This window comes from Aethalodelphis obliquidens, unplaced genomic scaffold (assembly GCF_003676395.1).
Source record: "Aethalodelphis obliquidens isolate GAN/ISIS:26980383/991018 unplaced genomic scaffold, ASM367639v1 scaffold75, whole genome shotgun sequence".
Lineage (NCBI taxonomy): Eukaryota > Metazoa > Chordata > Mammalia > Artiodactyla > Delphinidae > Aethalodelphis > Aethalodelphis obliquidens.
The window spans coordinates 1363418-1380079 of NW_020838019.1; the positions used below are offsets into that span (position 1 = coordinate 1363418).

Below are 16662 nucleotides of genomic sequence, written 5' to 3' on the forward strand. Positions count from 1 at the left end.
ATGATGAAAAACCTGAAAGAGAAATTAAGGAAACACTCCCATTTACCATTACAACAAAAAGAATAAAATATCTAGAAATAAACCTACCTAAGGAGACAAAAGACCTGTATGCAGAAAACTATGACACTGATGAAAGAAATTAAAGATGATACAAACAGGTGGAGATATATACCATGTTCTTGGATTGGAAGAATCAACATTGTGAAAATGACTATACTACCCAAAGCAATCTACAGATTCAATGCAATCCCTATCAAACTACCAATGGCATTTTTCACAGAACTCGAACAAAAAATTTCACAGGAGATAAACCCACACACATATGGTCACCTTATCTTTGATAAGGGAGGCAAGAATATACAATGGAGAAAAGACACCCTCTTCAGTAAGTGGTGCTGGGAAAACTGGACAGCTACATGTAAAAGAATGACATTAGAACGTTCCCTAACACCATACACAAAAATAGACTCAAAATGGATTAGAGAACTAAATGTAAGACCGGACACTATAAAACTCTTGGAAAGGGGCTTCCCTGGTGGCGCAGTGGTTGACAGTCTGCCTGCCGATGCAGGGGACACGGGTTCGTGCCCCAGGCCGGCAAGATCCCAGGCTGGGAAGATCCCACAGAGCAGCTGGGCCCGTGAGCCGTGGCCGCTGAGCCTGTGCGTCCCGAGCCTGTGCTCCGCAATGGGAGAGGCCCGTGTACCGCAAAAACAAACAAACAAACAAAAAACTCTTGGAGGAAAACATAGGAAGAACACTCTTTGATATAAATCATAGCAAGATCTTTTTTGACCCACCTCTTAGAGTAATGGAAACAAAAATAAACAAATGGGACCTAATGAAACATAAGCTTTTGCACAGCAAAGGAAACTATAAACAAGACAAAAAGCCAACCCTCAGAATGGGAGAAAATATTTGCAAATGAAGCAAATGACAAAGGATTAATCTCCAAAATATACAAGCAGCTCATGCATCTCAATATCAAAAAGACAAACAACCCAATCCAAAAATGGTCAGGAGACCTAAATAGACATTTCTCCAAAGAAGATATACAGATTACCAACAAACACATGAAAGGATGCTCAACATCACTAATCATTAGAGAAATGGAAATCAAAACTACAATGCAGTATCACCTCACACCAGTCCGAATAGCCATCATCAAAAAATCTACAAACAATAAATGCTGGAGAGGGTGTGGAGAAAAGGGAACCCTCTTGCACTGTTGGTGGGAATGTAAATTGATACAGCCACTATGGAGAACAGTTCGGAGGCTCCTTATAAAACTAAAAATAGAGGTACCAGATGACTCAGCAATCCCACTACTGGGCATATACCCTGAGAAAAACATAATTCAAAAAGACAGGTACCACAACGTTCACTGCTGCACTATTTACAATAGCCAGGACATGGAAGCAACCTAAGTGTCCTCTGACAGATGAATGGATAAAGAAGATGTGGAACATATATGCAATGGAATATTACTCAGCCATAAAAAGAAAAGAAATTGAGTTGTTTGTAGTGAGGTGGATGGACCTAGAGTCTGTCATACAGAGTGAAGTAAGTCAGAAAGGGAAAAACAAATACCATATGCCAACGCATATATAGGAAATCTTAAAAAAAAAAAAAAAAAAAAGGTTCTAATGAATCCAGGGGCAGGACAGGAATAAAGACACAGATGTAGAGAATGGACTTGAGGACATGGGGAGGGGGAAGGGTAAGCTGGGACAAAATGAGACAGTAGCATTGACATATATATACACTACCAAATGTAAAATAGATAGCTAGGGGGAAGCAACTGCACTGCATGGGGAGATCAGCTGGGTGCTTTGTGACTACCAGAGGGGTAGGATAGGGAGGGTGGGAGGGAGACGCAAAAGGGAGGGCATATGGGGATATATGTATATGTATAGCTGATGCACTTTGTTATACAGCAGAAACTAATACAACATTGTAAAGCAATTATACTCCAACAAAGATGTTAAAAAAAAAAGAATTGAAAACAGGTATTCAAACAAATACTGGTACATGAATGCTCTTAGCAGCAGTATTCACAATAACCCAAATATCTACCAATGGATGAATGAATAAACAAAATGTCATATACCCATACAATGAAAATATTATTCAGTCATAAAATAACTGGAGTACCGATACATGATACAATATGGATGAATCTTTAAAATATTATTCTATGTGAAAGAAGCCAGACTCAAAAAGTCACATCTTGTATGATTTCATTTATATGAAATACCCATAATAGGAAAATCCTAGAGACAGAAAGAAGATTAGTGGCTACCAAGTGCAGGGGTAGAGGGGAAAGGGAGAGTGACTGCTTAATGGGTACAGGGTTTCCTTTCAGAGAGATGAAAAGTCACTGGAACTAGGTGATGGTTGCACAATGTTGTAAATGTTCTAAATCTCACTAAAGTGTACACAATGATGGTTAATTTTAATAATGTTATGCAAATTTTATCTCACTAAAAAAACCAACAGTACTAAGTTTTCACACATCCTTCATTTAGTTACTCCTAATGTTAACATCTAATATAACCATAGTGCATTTGTCAAAATCAGGAAGGTCATACTGGTAAACTATTAGGAACTACAGAAAGAAGAGCAAGTTTAAATAAAATCATCTCCCCACAATTCCTCACTAGTGAAGAACACTCCAGTGTCAAAGGCATTCCTATTTATCAAGGCCCTACTTAAATCAGCTTCCTCCAAAAGGCCTTTACTCCTCTCTCACTGTTTCACCATTATACTTTTCTCTAGTAATAGCACTTTAGTTTGCATTATAGTTACTTGAGGAACTGTTTCTCTGAGAGTGTATCCTAGGTACCCTGACTCATAGATATTTGTATCTACAATGCCTAACCAGGACCTGGCTCCCAAATACTGGCTGAACTGAATCGTAGTCTTAAGTAGCATCTCCTATTCTTCTCTACTTCTAATTAGAATTTGCTATTTTTTTCACAGTATTATGTTCCAGTCCAATATGGAAGCATAGATATGTCATCTCCAAAGAGCAATTAAAGGCTAATTAAGTCTAAGTTAATTGTCAACACAGTATCCAATTGAGTAGACAGCAAACAAGGTTCACCTGTGAATTTAGTTTTGCAGTGTTTGGAAAGTGGGAAGAAACAATTGACTAATTTGTTATTAGTAGGTGGATTCTGGAAAAAAGAATAAGCATTCAACAGGAGAAAATTTTCTCTATGCAAAGGGTTCTACAAACAGTAACTTCTTCCCAGTAACCTTCTTCTACATTCTTTTTAGCACATATTGGGCCTCATCTATAACCTAAACAAGACACTAAAAACCAAACCAAGCAGTATTCCTACAACTTGATTGTATTACTTTAACTAAAACCCCATAATATAGGGTTATGATAATAAGAAAATATTAATATACATTGAAAAGTTATATTTAGCATTTGTTGTATGGTAATTCAATACCAAGCATTCATGTCATGTTTTTCTTTCATACTACACAAGGTCAGAAATGCTTAAAATAATTTCAATTAAGTCCAATTTAATAATCATTGGTTCACTTCTCTTTAAGATATGCCATTTATTCATCAGTTCTTTAAATTCTAAGCATTAAAGTATTTTTAATTACATACAAAATAATCAGGCTCAGGCTAGAGATCCTACAACAAGTTTGACATAAAGTCATTTCAGAAGAGTTTCTCATGTTCCCAACAAATTTGTAATTATATGCTGAAAATGAATTAAAAAAACACAAACTTTTACACAGTTGAGCTCTATGAGGTTAATCGTGTGGCTGTCTTTAATTACTATGCTAGTAGTTACTGATCTAATTTCCCATATTTTTTTACAGGTTTGCTTTGAAACAAGTTATAGCTAGAATTTTGGAAAACCTCAACTAACTTGTGACATTTTGTCTTAGGAACTATTTAACAAAACGTACATTTCAAATGAAGAATCTAGAACAGCGATAAAGCAAAAGTCATAAAGTAGCAGACTATGGGTCAAATTCAGCATAAAATGTGTTTTATTTGACCTACACATTGTTTAAAAAGTTTGAATTCAGAGGTAAAACAAATTAAAAATCAGATTTCAAATAAAAATCAGGATTTCCAACTTCTCTTGAAATATCAGAAGGTCTGGCAAGCAACTGGCCCTGTTCACACAGAGCTAGAGTCTCCAGGCAGGTCAACTCTGAAGCTTCCCAAAGTGTTCACTCACTTTGTTTTCCTTCTGGGCCCCATCGGATACTTTAGTTTGCAACTCATAATAAAATATTAATTGTAATATTGCTACCTTGAACATTTCAAATCAATATTCAAGTTCTTCATAGTATTTTAAGTTTTACACTTGTTGCCTATACTCTGATATTTTACAGTAATATCTCTTAAAAGGCAGTTAGCAGATTCTTATAGTTTATTTTATATACAGTGTCTATTTACCATTCTGATGACTACCAAAGGTGGGCGGAGAAAGAGTTTTTGATTCTTTCATGGTAAATTTTAAGATGACTGACAACTTAAGTTGCCTAAGATAATTAAATTGTTTAAAAACTTAAATAGGTGAAAATAAAATTCATTTCTCCTTCTGCCTTTAATGTTGCTCTTTATACACAACATAGTTTTTCAGTAAGAAGCAGACACCATATTTTTCAAGCAACCCATATAAACTATAATTTCCTTAACTCCATTTGAATGCCAAGGTCACAGATGTTAACTGCTCTGATGACAAAAGAAGAAACAGCAGAGATGAAAAAGTGGGCAGTTCTGAGTCATGTTGAATCTGTTGACATTTCTTGACCTCTGTAGAAAATTCCAATTACTAGTTTGTCCCCAACAGGAAACATAATTATGTCAAGGTGTTCTAATTTGTAGGCATCATCATCTTTAATCTCAAAGAACAGCATTTATCAAATGATGAATTTAAATGTAATTAATGTCAACTGTAGCTTTTAGTTGCCTATTACGGTAACTACTCTTAGAAATGACTGCTAATCCACTCACTTTTCAATGATCAGCCTACAATGAGTTGTCATATATTTAAGATACCCAGGTAAGGGACTTCCCTGGTGGTGCAGTGGTTAAGAATCCGCCTGCCAATGCTGGGGACAAGGGTTCAATCCCTGGTCTGGCAAGATCCCACATGCCATGGACCAACTAAGCCTGTGCGCCACAACCACTGAGCCTGCGCTCTAGAGCCCGTGAGCCACAACCACTGAGCCCGTGTGCCACAACTACTGAAGCCCAGGTATCTGGAGCCTGTGCTTCGTGACAAGAGAAGCCACCACATTGAGAAGCCTGCACACTGCAATGAAGAGTAGCCCCCGCTCGACACAACTAGAGAAAGCTCGCGCACGGCAACGAAGACCCAACGCAGCCAAAAATAATTAATTAATTAATTTAAAAAACAACAACAACAACAACATTCATGTAATACAACTGAACTATTAAAAAAAAAAAAGATACCCAGGTAAAAGCAGTTACTAGGAGATAGGTCTAGCGTGAAGATGGGTCTAGCATGCTTCTCTAAGCCGCCTAGTCCAGTGGTCTTGAAAACTTTTGTTCCAATAGACTCTTAAAAGAATTTACAAAAACTATCTCTTAATACCTAGAAGTTCATTTCTAAGAAAGTAATATAAATATTTCCAACGTTTTAAATAGCTACAAAAGCATGTAATCTTTAAACCTATTAGAATTACTGGTTTTTTTTTTCTTTTTTTGCGGTATGTGGGCCTCTCACTGTTGTGGCCTCTCCCGTTGTGGAGCACAAGCTCCGGACGCGCAGGCTCAGTGGCCATGGCTCATGGGCCCAGCCGCTCCGCGGCATGTGGGATCTTCCCAGACCAGGGCATGAACCCATGTCCCCTGCATCGGCAGGCGGACTCTCAACCACTGCGCCACCAGGGAAGCCCCTAATTACTGATATTTTAAAATAAAATGATTACTCTAATTAATGGAACAGAATAGGGAGCCCAGAAATAAACCCACACACTTATAGTCAATCTATGACAGTGGAGGCAACAATATACAATGGAGAAAAGACAGTCTCTTCAATAAGTGGTGCTGGGAAAACTGAACAGCTACACGTAAAACAATGAAATCAGAACATACTCTAACACCATATACAAAAATAAACTCTAAATGGATTACAGACCTAAATGTAAGACTAGATACTATAAAACTCCTAGAGGAAAACATAGGCAGAGCACTCTTTGACATAAATTGCAGCAATATTCTTTTGGATCCATTTCCTAAAGCAAAGGAAATAAAAGCAAAAAATAAACAAATGAGATGTAATTAAAACTTAAGAGCTTTTGCACAGCAAAGGAAACCACTGACAAAATGAAAAGACAACCTACTGAATTGAAGAAAATATTTGCAAATGATATGACTGATAAGAGATTAATATCCAACATATATGAACAGCTCATATAAATAACTCAACATCAAAAAAACAATCAACACAATTAAAAAATGGGCAGAAGAACTGAATAGACATTTTTCCAAAGAGAAAATGCAGATGGCCAACAGGCACATGGAAAGATGCTAAACCTGGCTAATTATCAGGGAAATGTAAATCAAACCCATAATGAGATATGACCTCATATCTGTCAGAATGGCTATCATCAAAAAGAACACAAATAACAAATGTTGGTGAGGATGCAGATCGTACACTGTTGGTAGGAATGTATATTGGTATAGCCACTGTGGAAAACAGTATGGAGGTTTCTCAAATAATAAAAACAGAGCTACCATATGATCCAGCAATTGCACTCCTAGGTATATATATCTAAAACAAAAACACTAATTCAAAAAGATATGTTCATAGCAGCATTATTTATGAAAGCCAAGATATGCAAGCAACCTAAGTATCTAACAGCAGATGAATAAAAAAGATGTGATATATATAGGTGTGTGTGTAATACACACACACACACATATACATACACACAATGGAATATTACTTGGCCATAAAAAAGAATGAAATTTTGCCATCTGCAGCAACATGGATGGACTTGAAGGGCATTATGCTAGGTGAAATAAGTCAGACAGAGAAAGATAAAAACTATATGATATCACTTGTATATGGAATCTAAAAAAAACAACAAACTAGTGAATATAACATAAAGGAAGCAGGCTCAAAGATATAATACAGAACAAACTAGTGGTTACCAGTGGGAGAGGGAAGGAGGAGGGGCAATATAGGGGCAGGGGAGTAAGAGGTACAAACTATTAAACAAGGATATATTGTACAACACAGGGAATAGAGTCAATATTTTACAATAACTATAAATGGCATATAAACCTTAAAAGCTGTAAATCACTATATTGTCCACCTGTCACCTTTATAATATTTTATAGCAACTATACTTCAATAAAAAAATTAAAATGATTACTCTTAAAAATGTATTCAGTAGAATATAGATACCATACTGATTATTATCCACCATCATCCACATATACCCACAAACCACATAAAAAAGCTCTTCTTCTCTTTATCCTTGGACTTGTACTTCTATTCTATTTCTGTTATAGAACTTTATCATGATGTAAAATGTTTTTATATCTGGTCTTTTTATGTCTCCAAAGAAATGTATATCTTCAAATTGGTATTTAAATTGGCTTTATGCATCCAGGTGTTTTAAAAAAAAATCTCTTTGAGGTTGAGTTTTTTTTTTTTTGAGGTCGAGTTATTTTAACTACTACTGTACACCTGATGAAAAAGCTTTGATAGCTTATTAAATCAAAGGTAAAATTTCATTGGAAATGCATTTTTTTGAAGAAATGAATGGAGCTTTAAAATATATTAGTTTACTTACCTTTAGACTAGCATGACACTGCTAGAATGAAACAGGATTCAGTGTCAAGTCTACTCCTTTTCTTCATCTTTATAGATACAGATGCTAAGAAATCTTGTTCATATATGTTCATTAAAATCTCCATGGAAATTTAATATTAATATAAATTTTTATGTATGATAAATACATTGTAATTATGTATTTTAAAAACATCCTTATTTTTTAGAGATATATACTTAAATACTTATGGATTAAAAATGTCTGGGGAGGGAGTTAGAGAGAGAAATGAAGGAAAAGTTGTGAATGAAATAAGACTGGCCAAGAGTTGCTAACTGTAGCTGCATGACAGGTGCATTATATGCAAATTCATTGTCCTATTTGCTCTACCTTTGCATATGTTTAAATTTTTCCATAATGAAAGTTAAAAAAAAAAGAATTTAGAGCTGCTGATTTAGCTCATTCAATTTATGTAAAATGCCTGGTATATAATCCAATTAGCAAAGCCAGTCCTCACTGTCAAACCAATCTCCAAATGAAAGTTATTTTCTGTCAGAAAGAGTTTGACCTCATTTTTTCAATTCAAATAAATTTGTTAACATGTGTTTCAAGGAACATTACAAAAAGTACTGAGAAAAGTACAGATTATATATTGTAGGAAAGATTACTAAAAGCAGTCAAAATTAAGGTAATTTTGATAAAATTGATTTATCTATTTTCATAAAATAAGTTATAAAGACAAGATAGTAAAGCAACATGCTGTTTCTCTTTAGTGAACTTAAAGCATTGCAATGTAAAGTACAGCTAAAATAATTTATAATACAATAAGTATGATAAAAGACATAACAGTCCATTAAATGTATGTGAATACTGACTCTGGTATCTGGCTTTCAGAGTAAATAAAAACAGATTACAAAAATGAGAAATCACACAATTTCTTTCTTATTTCTTTAGACATACCAAAGTTTTCCCTATGACTTTAATAAATGAGAAAGGTATATACTACAAAAAATTATTTGGCTCAGGAGCCAGCATGTAAATTTATTTTCTATTAATAGGAGAAAGAAAATAGTAAACATTTCATAAGACAAGATAAAATATTTGACTTTAAATGGAATTTTCTTGATATGATTTGATAAAGTAGGTATTAGCTACATTACAGAAAAATGCATACCAAATATAAAAGAAATTATGTAAAGGTTTTTATCCATAGGTTTGGTAGTCCTTGAGAACATTCTGGTCACATCTGAAACAATCACTGGCATGATCCAAAACTACATACGCATGAAAAGTACCTTCCTTCCATTTAATTACGTGTCTTAGGGATAGAGTACTAAGAAGAGCTAAAAGGTCTGGTTTGCTGAATTTGGTGTTTCTTACGGATGCTCTGTGCTGTGCTCTCCCAGGACCCTCTCTCAATAATTACAGATTCTTTGACAGTAGTCAGGGAATGCAGGAGGCAAAGTCATTAAACAAAAACTGTCATTACTCCCACAACCCCACTCTAGAACATCTGAATTTAGAACATATCAATGTGGATCAAAATGCTTTTTGCTACCAAGCTTCATCTGAAGAGAAATAGGAAGAAGAAATAGGAGAAGAGGAAGAACTGGAAATTCTATTAGTTTAGTATACCTGTGTTTCGTGCTGTATGGGTTTTTACTCCCCAGGAAATGTATAATTAGTGAGATTTAGGACGGGTAAAGAACATGGCATTCTTATATGAAGGAGGAGAAAGTTATAGTGAAAATAGGTACGTTTTCAGGCTCATCAATTTTAGGTAGGAGTACCTATGAAACCTGAGGATCTAGTTGCTTAAATGATCTGTGTTTGCATATTCCTTTGCAAGTCTTTACCTATGGTAAAGTAAATAAACACAGCCTACCATGCTGTGTATCCAAAGATGACCACATTATTTCCCATCCCACATGCTCTTTTACATTTCAGTTAAGCCACGCTCACATCTAGAGGTAGAGTACATAATCCTCAAATTCCCTAGAATATTAGCTAATTCTTTGAATAGAATGCCACAGAAGTGATGCTGTTTAACTGCCAGGACCAAGCCTTAAAGAGATCTCCAGCTTCTGTCTATACTCTTGTATTGCTTCTTCTTGGAAAACAACCACTATGCTATGAGGAAGTCTAAGTTAACCATGTTGGAGCACCACCAAAGGCCCTCTGTGACTATAACAATGGTAATGGCTATACAGAGTTGAAGGCAGGAACAAAGGCTTTACAATTTGGAAGACCAAGATTCAAATCCCAGATCTACCATTTATTTACATTGCAAGCTTACAGTGGTCACTTAACCTTTGAATTAGCTGGCTCCTTGACAGCGCCTCTTGAACTACACAGCTACCTGTTGTGGGAAAAATATGAGACAACTGATGGAAACTGCCAACCCCAGAGTTACTAAGTAGATATTTTAAAAAGCAAATAGGCTTGTTTAAGATTCTCTTTCTTCGCATCCTTCCCCATCCAACCCTGAGCCTCACAGAGGACAATAAGCTGTGCAATCCTCAGTTATGCCTCTTCAGGAGGGGCATGGTGAGGAGTACAACACATGAGAGAAGAGTGGGAAAAGAAGCATGGCTGAAGAACAGAGTTACACTGGTAAATACTTGATGGGTTATTCACTCACTCTTGGGCCTCTATTAGAATTCAAAGGTATGGGTCAGACCAGATAAATCTTAAGGACCTCTTAGAAATAGCACCTTATGTTCATAAGAGAAAATGTGGCGATTTCTTTCAGCCATATCCTTACTTTGTCCAAATGTTCCTACCTCCACAGGGTGTGCAACAGTGATATTACACCTGAGAGACGGCCCTAGCAGCACTGGCTCCTAGGGCAGGAAGACAGAAGAGTAGGCAGTCTGAGGAGAAGCATAGGCCCCCATCTCTACTCAGGACTACTATGGAACTCAGGAACTCATGCAGCTCAGAGCCTAGGCCTCCAGACTGTTAAAAATCAAGTATTTGTAGGGCATTTTCAATAGAATATACATTTTTAAAACATACAATAGGACTCTAATGAAAGAGAACTTAACCTGTATTTTCAGGAATTATAAATTATTTTGATTCATTTTACCCTAAATTGAAATGATAATATAGACCAAGCTTACTCAAAGTCTGCTCTATACACATAGCTTCTCTAACTGTGCTTGTTTTTCTTTTTCTAATTTTTATTGTGGTAAAATATATATAACATAGAAGTTACCATCTTAACCATTTTTAAGTGTACAGTTCATTGGTATTCTATGCTTGTCTTTTTGGTTTTTTTTTTTTGTGTGTGGTACGCGGGCCTCTCACTGTTGTGGCCTCTCCCGTTGTGGAGCACAGGCTCAGGACGCGCAGGCTCAGCGGCCATGGCTCACGGGCCTAGCCACTCCGCGGCACGTGGGATCTTCCCGGACCAGGGCCCGAACCCGTGTCCCCTGCATCAGCAGGCAGACTCTCAACCAGTGCGCCACCAGGGAAGCCCTCTATGCTTGTTTTAAAATGGACTTTTTTCAATACATGCAAATCGTAATAAAATAAAACAAAATGGTTTCCTCTCAAAGAAGGAAACAAAATTTTGATATATGCTAATAGAAATATGTTGAATTCAAAACACTTTTAAATATCATCAATATTAATGATGAACAATTACCGTTGAACTTACTTGCACAAAAACTCAAAAGAAGCTCTCTTTCTAAATGATTACTACAAAGAAAACATATCTAAAAAATTGTAAGATTTAACTAAAAGCAAAGTGAGTAAATTTTGAGAATAACCTCTTAAATTCACTTAGAAACAATCAAAAGTTCACTTACATACAACACTGCCAACCAGAACATAAAACAAAGCAGTATAATAAATCACCAGGGAATCAAGCGTCATTTAATTGACTCCCCAAAAGCTTCTGGTGGGACTCCAGGAAATAAAAGTATGGATCCTTGAATAACAAGTCACTTGAAATAATCACAGCATATACAATTCTAAGTTATCTGCTAAAGCTTTCACTATTTCTGTGGCTTAATTTTGAAAAGAAAAGGTTTAGGCGAGAAACGAGACAATCAATGAATTTATCTCCAATAGCAAAGTTTCTTTAGGAAAAGAGAAAAGTTATAAAACTGATGCTCTGTTTCTATGGAAATACCAATAAAAAACTTATTTCTTAAGTCCTAATAGATTCCTTTAAACAACAATGCTCAAAATACAAATGGTGTATAAGGTGAGAAAGGGAGGGGCTTGCTAGGGGAATTCTAAGAAAATATGAATCATCTCAAAGCTACCTTTTTCTGTTAAGACTATGAGTACTAATGCTGACTATAAAGTTAAAAGCTGTCCTGATGATTATTTGGTTTTCTTTTGTGTTATAAATCTCTTAATTTTCATATTTTTTCTAAATAGATTTAAATGACAAATATCATTATTTCATTAAGATAAATATTTGCAAAATTTTCTGTAATGCACCAGCAAACAAACAAATCAGCAGTAAAAATGAAGGGTGATTTAATAAATCAGTCATTGGTTATAATGTAAGAAGATTACATAGAAAAACAGGGATTTATTCCTTCTGAATTGAGATTAAATACCTATATTTAAATAGAAGATAGTTTTTTCTGCTAATGGAGGAAAAATATCCACTCACATAAATAAGTTAAAAATGGCTGCTTTCAGTGCCATCAATATTCCATTCAAAATATTCATGCAAATGTTTGTGAAGTAAATGGAGTATGGCAAAAGTGCTTGTTTGTCACATACCTGGATTAATATTCCCAGGTATACAACTTCGGCCTGACCCAGTAATGTGTTTGAACTCAGTATATGAGTCACAGAAAATATGAACAGACCAACATTACATTTGGCTTTGATTAACATTACAGGTACAAGTGTTTTCACGTCAATACTAAAAACAATATCCTGAATGCTTATGCAACATCAGTTTCAAATACCCTTTTACAGAAAATGCTCATTAACGATAACCTCATCACTGCAAAAGCTGCTCTAACACTTAATAGCTAGGTGTTATTTCTAAGTAATGTGGCACATTATTACATTATTTCAAGTCATTATAAAGTGAGGTGGAGGCGCAAACTGAATCCTCACCTTTGTACATTTAACACACTTCAATTATCCCTGGCACCTCAGCAGAGGTTTAGCACCCTTCCTGTCCCTATCAGATAACCCCCACAGTACCAATTAAAAGGGATTCTTCTACCTATCACTGTTTCCAGCTTAGGCTGACCATCTGCACCCTTACTCCAGCCAAACTGATGTTAGTTTTACCTGTGGGCAATCTCCTGTTTCCATGCCTGTACTGGGCCACTTACAGCCATGGGCTTTCCCGCACAATCCCATGGGAGCATTTAGCATTCTATTTAAAGACCATTGCAAAATTTCCCATAAAATTAAGGTGCTAGCCAAATTTAATTAAATTTAAGATAACCTTGGGTCTGGCATAAATGAGCATAATAGTTAAGTTGCAAAAGTTGGTTAGATTCCTTAATAGATAAGACTGGGCTGCCAATCATTAGTCATGCAAATGGTCCAAAATGTCAATACTAATGGCTTTTTCACTTATACATCTAATCATATATCTGTAACATAAAATTGATATGGCAAAATACATTTTTCTTATTTTAGTAACATATTAATGCTTGTCCCCATAGAGACATATTCAGCTTTCTGTTGTCTGAATAATAACGCAAGCAATAGTCATCCTAACAATGTTCTTGACAAAAATTCTTTTCTGTCAATTTTTATAACTTCATTTTAAAAGTTGTCAGGACAAAGGTAACAGGATAAATCTTGGATACAAACTTGTTACCTATAATATGGTTAGCTACTATTGTTTAATCTGTAACTGAAGTTTAAATGAGAAATATAAAATAGTAGAGAATTACTCCAGTATACTATAGTATGCCAGAGAATAATGTATAAAAAATAAAAGTGAATATATCTTTAGGCAGAATAAGTTTTTTTTTTTTTTTTTTTGCGGTACGCAGGCCTCTCACTGTTGTGGCCTCTCCCGCTGCGGAGCACAGGCTCCGGACGCGCAGGCTCAGTGGCCATGGCTCACGGGCCTAGCCGCTCCACGGCATGTGGGATCTTCCCGGACCGGGGCACGAACCCGTGTCCCCTGCATCAGGAGGCGGACTCTCAACCAGTGTGCCACCAGGGAAGCCCCAGAATAAGTTTTTAAAGAAGCATCAGAGGAAAAAAAATCTAACATAGAATTCAGAACAAATAAATAAGCTATGACATTATCACACAATATCTAGTAGTTTTTACTTTTTCAATTATCTACAACAGCTGTTTCATAAGTCTAAATTTCCAAAGGTCAAACCACATCACATTAAAAATATTCCAAGTATTTCTTTCACTAAAATGGAGATTACCATGAAATAAACAAGGCCAGAAGTCACCATCACATTCTCAATCACATGTCTACCCAAGACAAACAAGCAGGGCTTGCTATGGTAGGAGTCACCTGTGCCTTCCCCTAGCCCACCCACACTCAGTTCCTCCCAGACATAGCCGCAAAGGCAAAGCAAGATCTCCATCCAGCTGGTCTCTAAAGCAGGGTTCTCTTCCAGGTATTTTTCAAAGTTTGAGGAAAAAACAGGTTTCTCATTAAAGATTCACAGCAAGTCTTTCAAAGGTCACTATGACTAGCATAAAAATACTCATATTCTTTATGGAAAACTTTTAAGAAAAAGTGATAGGAAATGTAACAGTTTCACCTCAGAATAGCTCACATTTTGATAATTTACTTGTCTTTGTGCCTGTGCATCACATTTCAGAAACTAATCATAAAAATACATTACGTCTCCAAAACACAGAGGGAAAATTCATTAGATTTATAGTGCCTGGGAAGACAGATTGATAAAGGTGGTTCTCTGCGCTTGCTGGAAAGTCAAAAAAATAAATAAATGTGTTCTGTACTCTTAAAATGTTTGCCTTATCAAATACAGAAAAAAATAACCAAGTTGAAGGTATCTCATGAAAAGTATCTTGCTATCATGAATTCTTGTGTTAGGAAGGCAGTTCTATTTAAAGCTAGAGGAATTATAATGGGGATCTTTGAAATGCAAGATTCCAGGCAGTTTTCCCTAAGAATGGCATTCTTGGATAATAAGAGAATCCTAGCATACAAACGGATCAAGGATAGAGTATATATGGAAAAGTCTCCAGAGCTTAGAGAAGGAATGTTTATATTTTCAGGCAATTATTAATTGCTCACTGAACAGAAGGAACAAGGCTTATAAATGAACATCTGGGAGCTAACATGACTAAGGTAGAGAATTCAATCAAGACAGCAGCTATACATACTATTTAAGTTAAATCTTTCCATTTCTAAAAACATCCAATGAACCAATATTTAAATGGGGACTTGCAAAGTTTGTATCTCTAATTTCCAGAGGGATAAAAGGATTAAACTGGCTCTACACAGAAACCAGTCGCAGATCAAATCCATAGTGTTTGAGAAAGCTTATATGTTGACCAAATGTCCTTTTAAAAATCTTAAACAAGGATTTCCAATGAGCTGGGGTTTTTTCCCCCATGGTTAAAGCAATCCGTTCACATAGATACACAGTCCCTCCAACAACAACATGTACAATTAATTACATGGATATAATAATATTTACTCACCCTCCTAATAGTATTTGTGGCTGGTTGGATTCATTTGTGATACCAAATATATCAGGAATTAAATCGGCATTGAAGCTAAAAAGAAAACATTAAAAACATTAAGCAGCCATTTTATTAAATTCTCACTTCTAATTTAGTTTAAAAAGAAAAACAAACTTTGGGGAGGTGTGGTAGACATACAACAGTCAGTATCTGTTGCAATCAATGGAATGTCAGATGTGACGTGTTTCACTCTGAGGCCAAAGTGTTTAATTTTCGTTATTGGACCCTCCAGTCATCTTGGCAATGAGAAGAACATGACGGTACAGCTCCACAGACGATGAGGCCTGTAAGACACTCTGAGAGCTGGCAAAAGGGCCTATCACTGACCCACACTGGACCTGCAGTGTGAGCAAGAAATAAACTTTTGTTGTGAGATTTTGGTGTTGTCTGTAACCTCTACACAGCCTAGCCTGTCTCTGAGTGATAAGGAGACTGTTATTTCAGAATCATGACCCTCCTTATTTAGTCAGATAGGCTTAGGAGAAATAACCCACAAAAGTAATCCCTAGTTGGTATAAAAATTTATACTAGCCACTGAATATTGTAACAACAATGAAAAACACCCAATTATAAAAAAAATCAAGCTGCACACCTTTAAAAAGATTAATCCGTGAATTAAAGTTCAGACTTCTAATGGTTACTGACCTATTGATGTATGACTATGATTTTAATAACTGTACAAAAGGCAGCACTGGAAACAAGAATGTGGCTATACATTGTTTACTCCCCGAAATGATATCTACATCATTACCAGAATCCTAACAGAAATCTGGATTAACTTTATCCTGGTACATGAGTCTACTTTGAGGAGATAAATGATAATACTAAGGAAGAGTTGTGAAAAGGACAAAGTTTCTCCTTAATACAGAAATCTTTCTAGGTCTCTAGAGGAAATCCTCTACCCTTCGTATCTGTCAATCAAGCACTAACAGTTTTATCCAAAAACAGTTTTCTTAGTTGAGTAACGACACGGCTAGGATCAACAAAGATCCATCATGGACACATTCAAAGCTTTTAAAACAAAACCAAAAAGACAAATCTCTCCCTCTTTGCAAAATAATGAATTTCACCTTTCTCTTTCTTCCATCATGGCAAATACATATATAATTGAGAGGACAGGCCCCTATCAGCTTTAAATGGAGAATGAATTTAGAGTCAATACAACTTAGCAAAGTAGTTTCCTATGTGAAAGAT

At 35.8% G+C, this 16662-nt stretch overlaps 1 protein-coding gene across 3 annotated transcripts in view; it reads right to left on the bottom strand.

The window, feature by feature from the left end:
* The window catches only part of ITFG1 (integrin alpha FG-GAP repeat containing 1), a 232780-nt gene that overhangs the window by 207273 nt on the left and 8845 nt on the right, over positions 1-16662 (bottom strand). For all 3 annotated transcript variants that reach the window (XM_027092142.1, XM_027092144.1, XM_027092143.1), the window contains exon 5: positions 15427-15501. In XM_027092142.1, coding sequence (XP_026947943.1) covers positions 15427-15501 — 75 coding nt within the window. The remainder of the gene's footprint in view (positions 1-15426; positions 15502-16662) is intronic.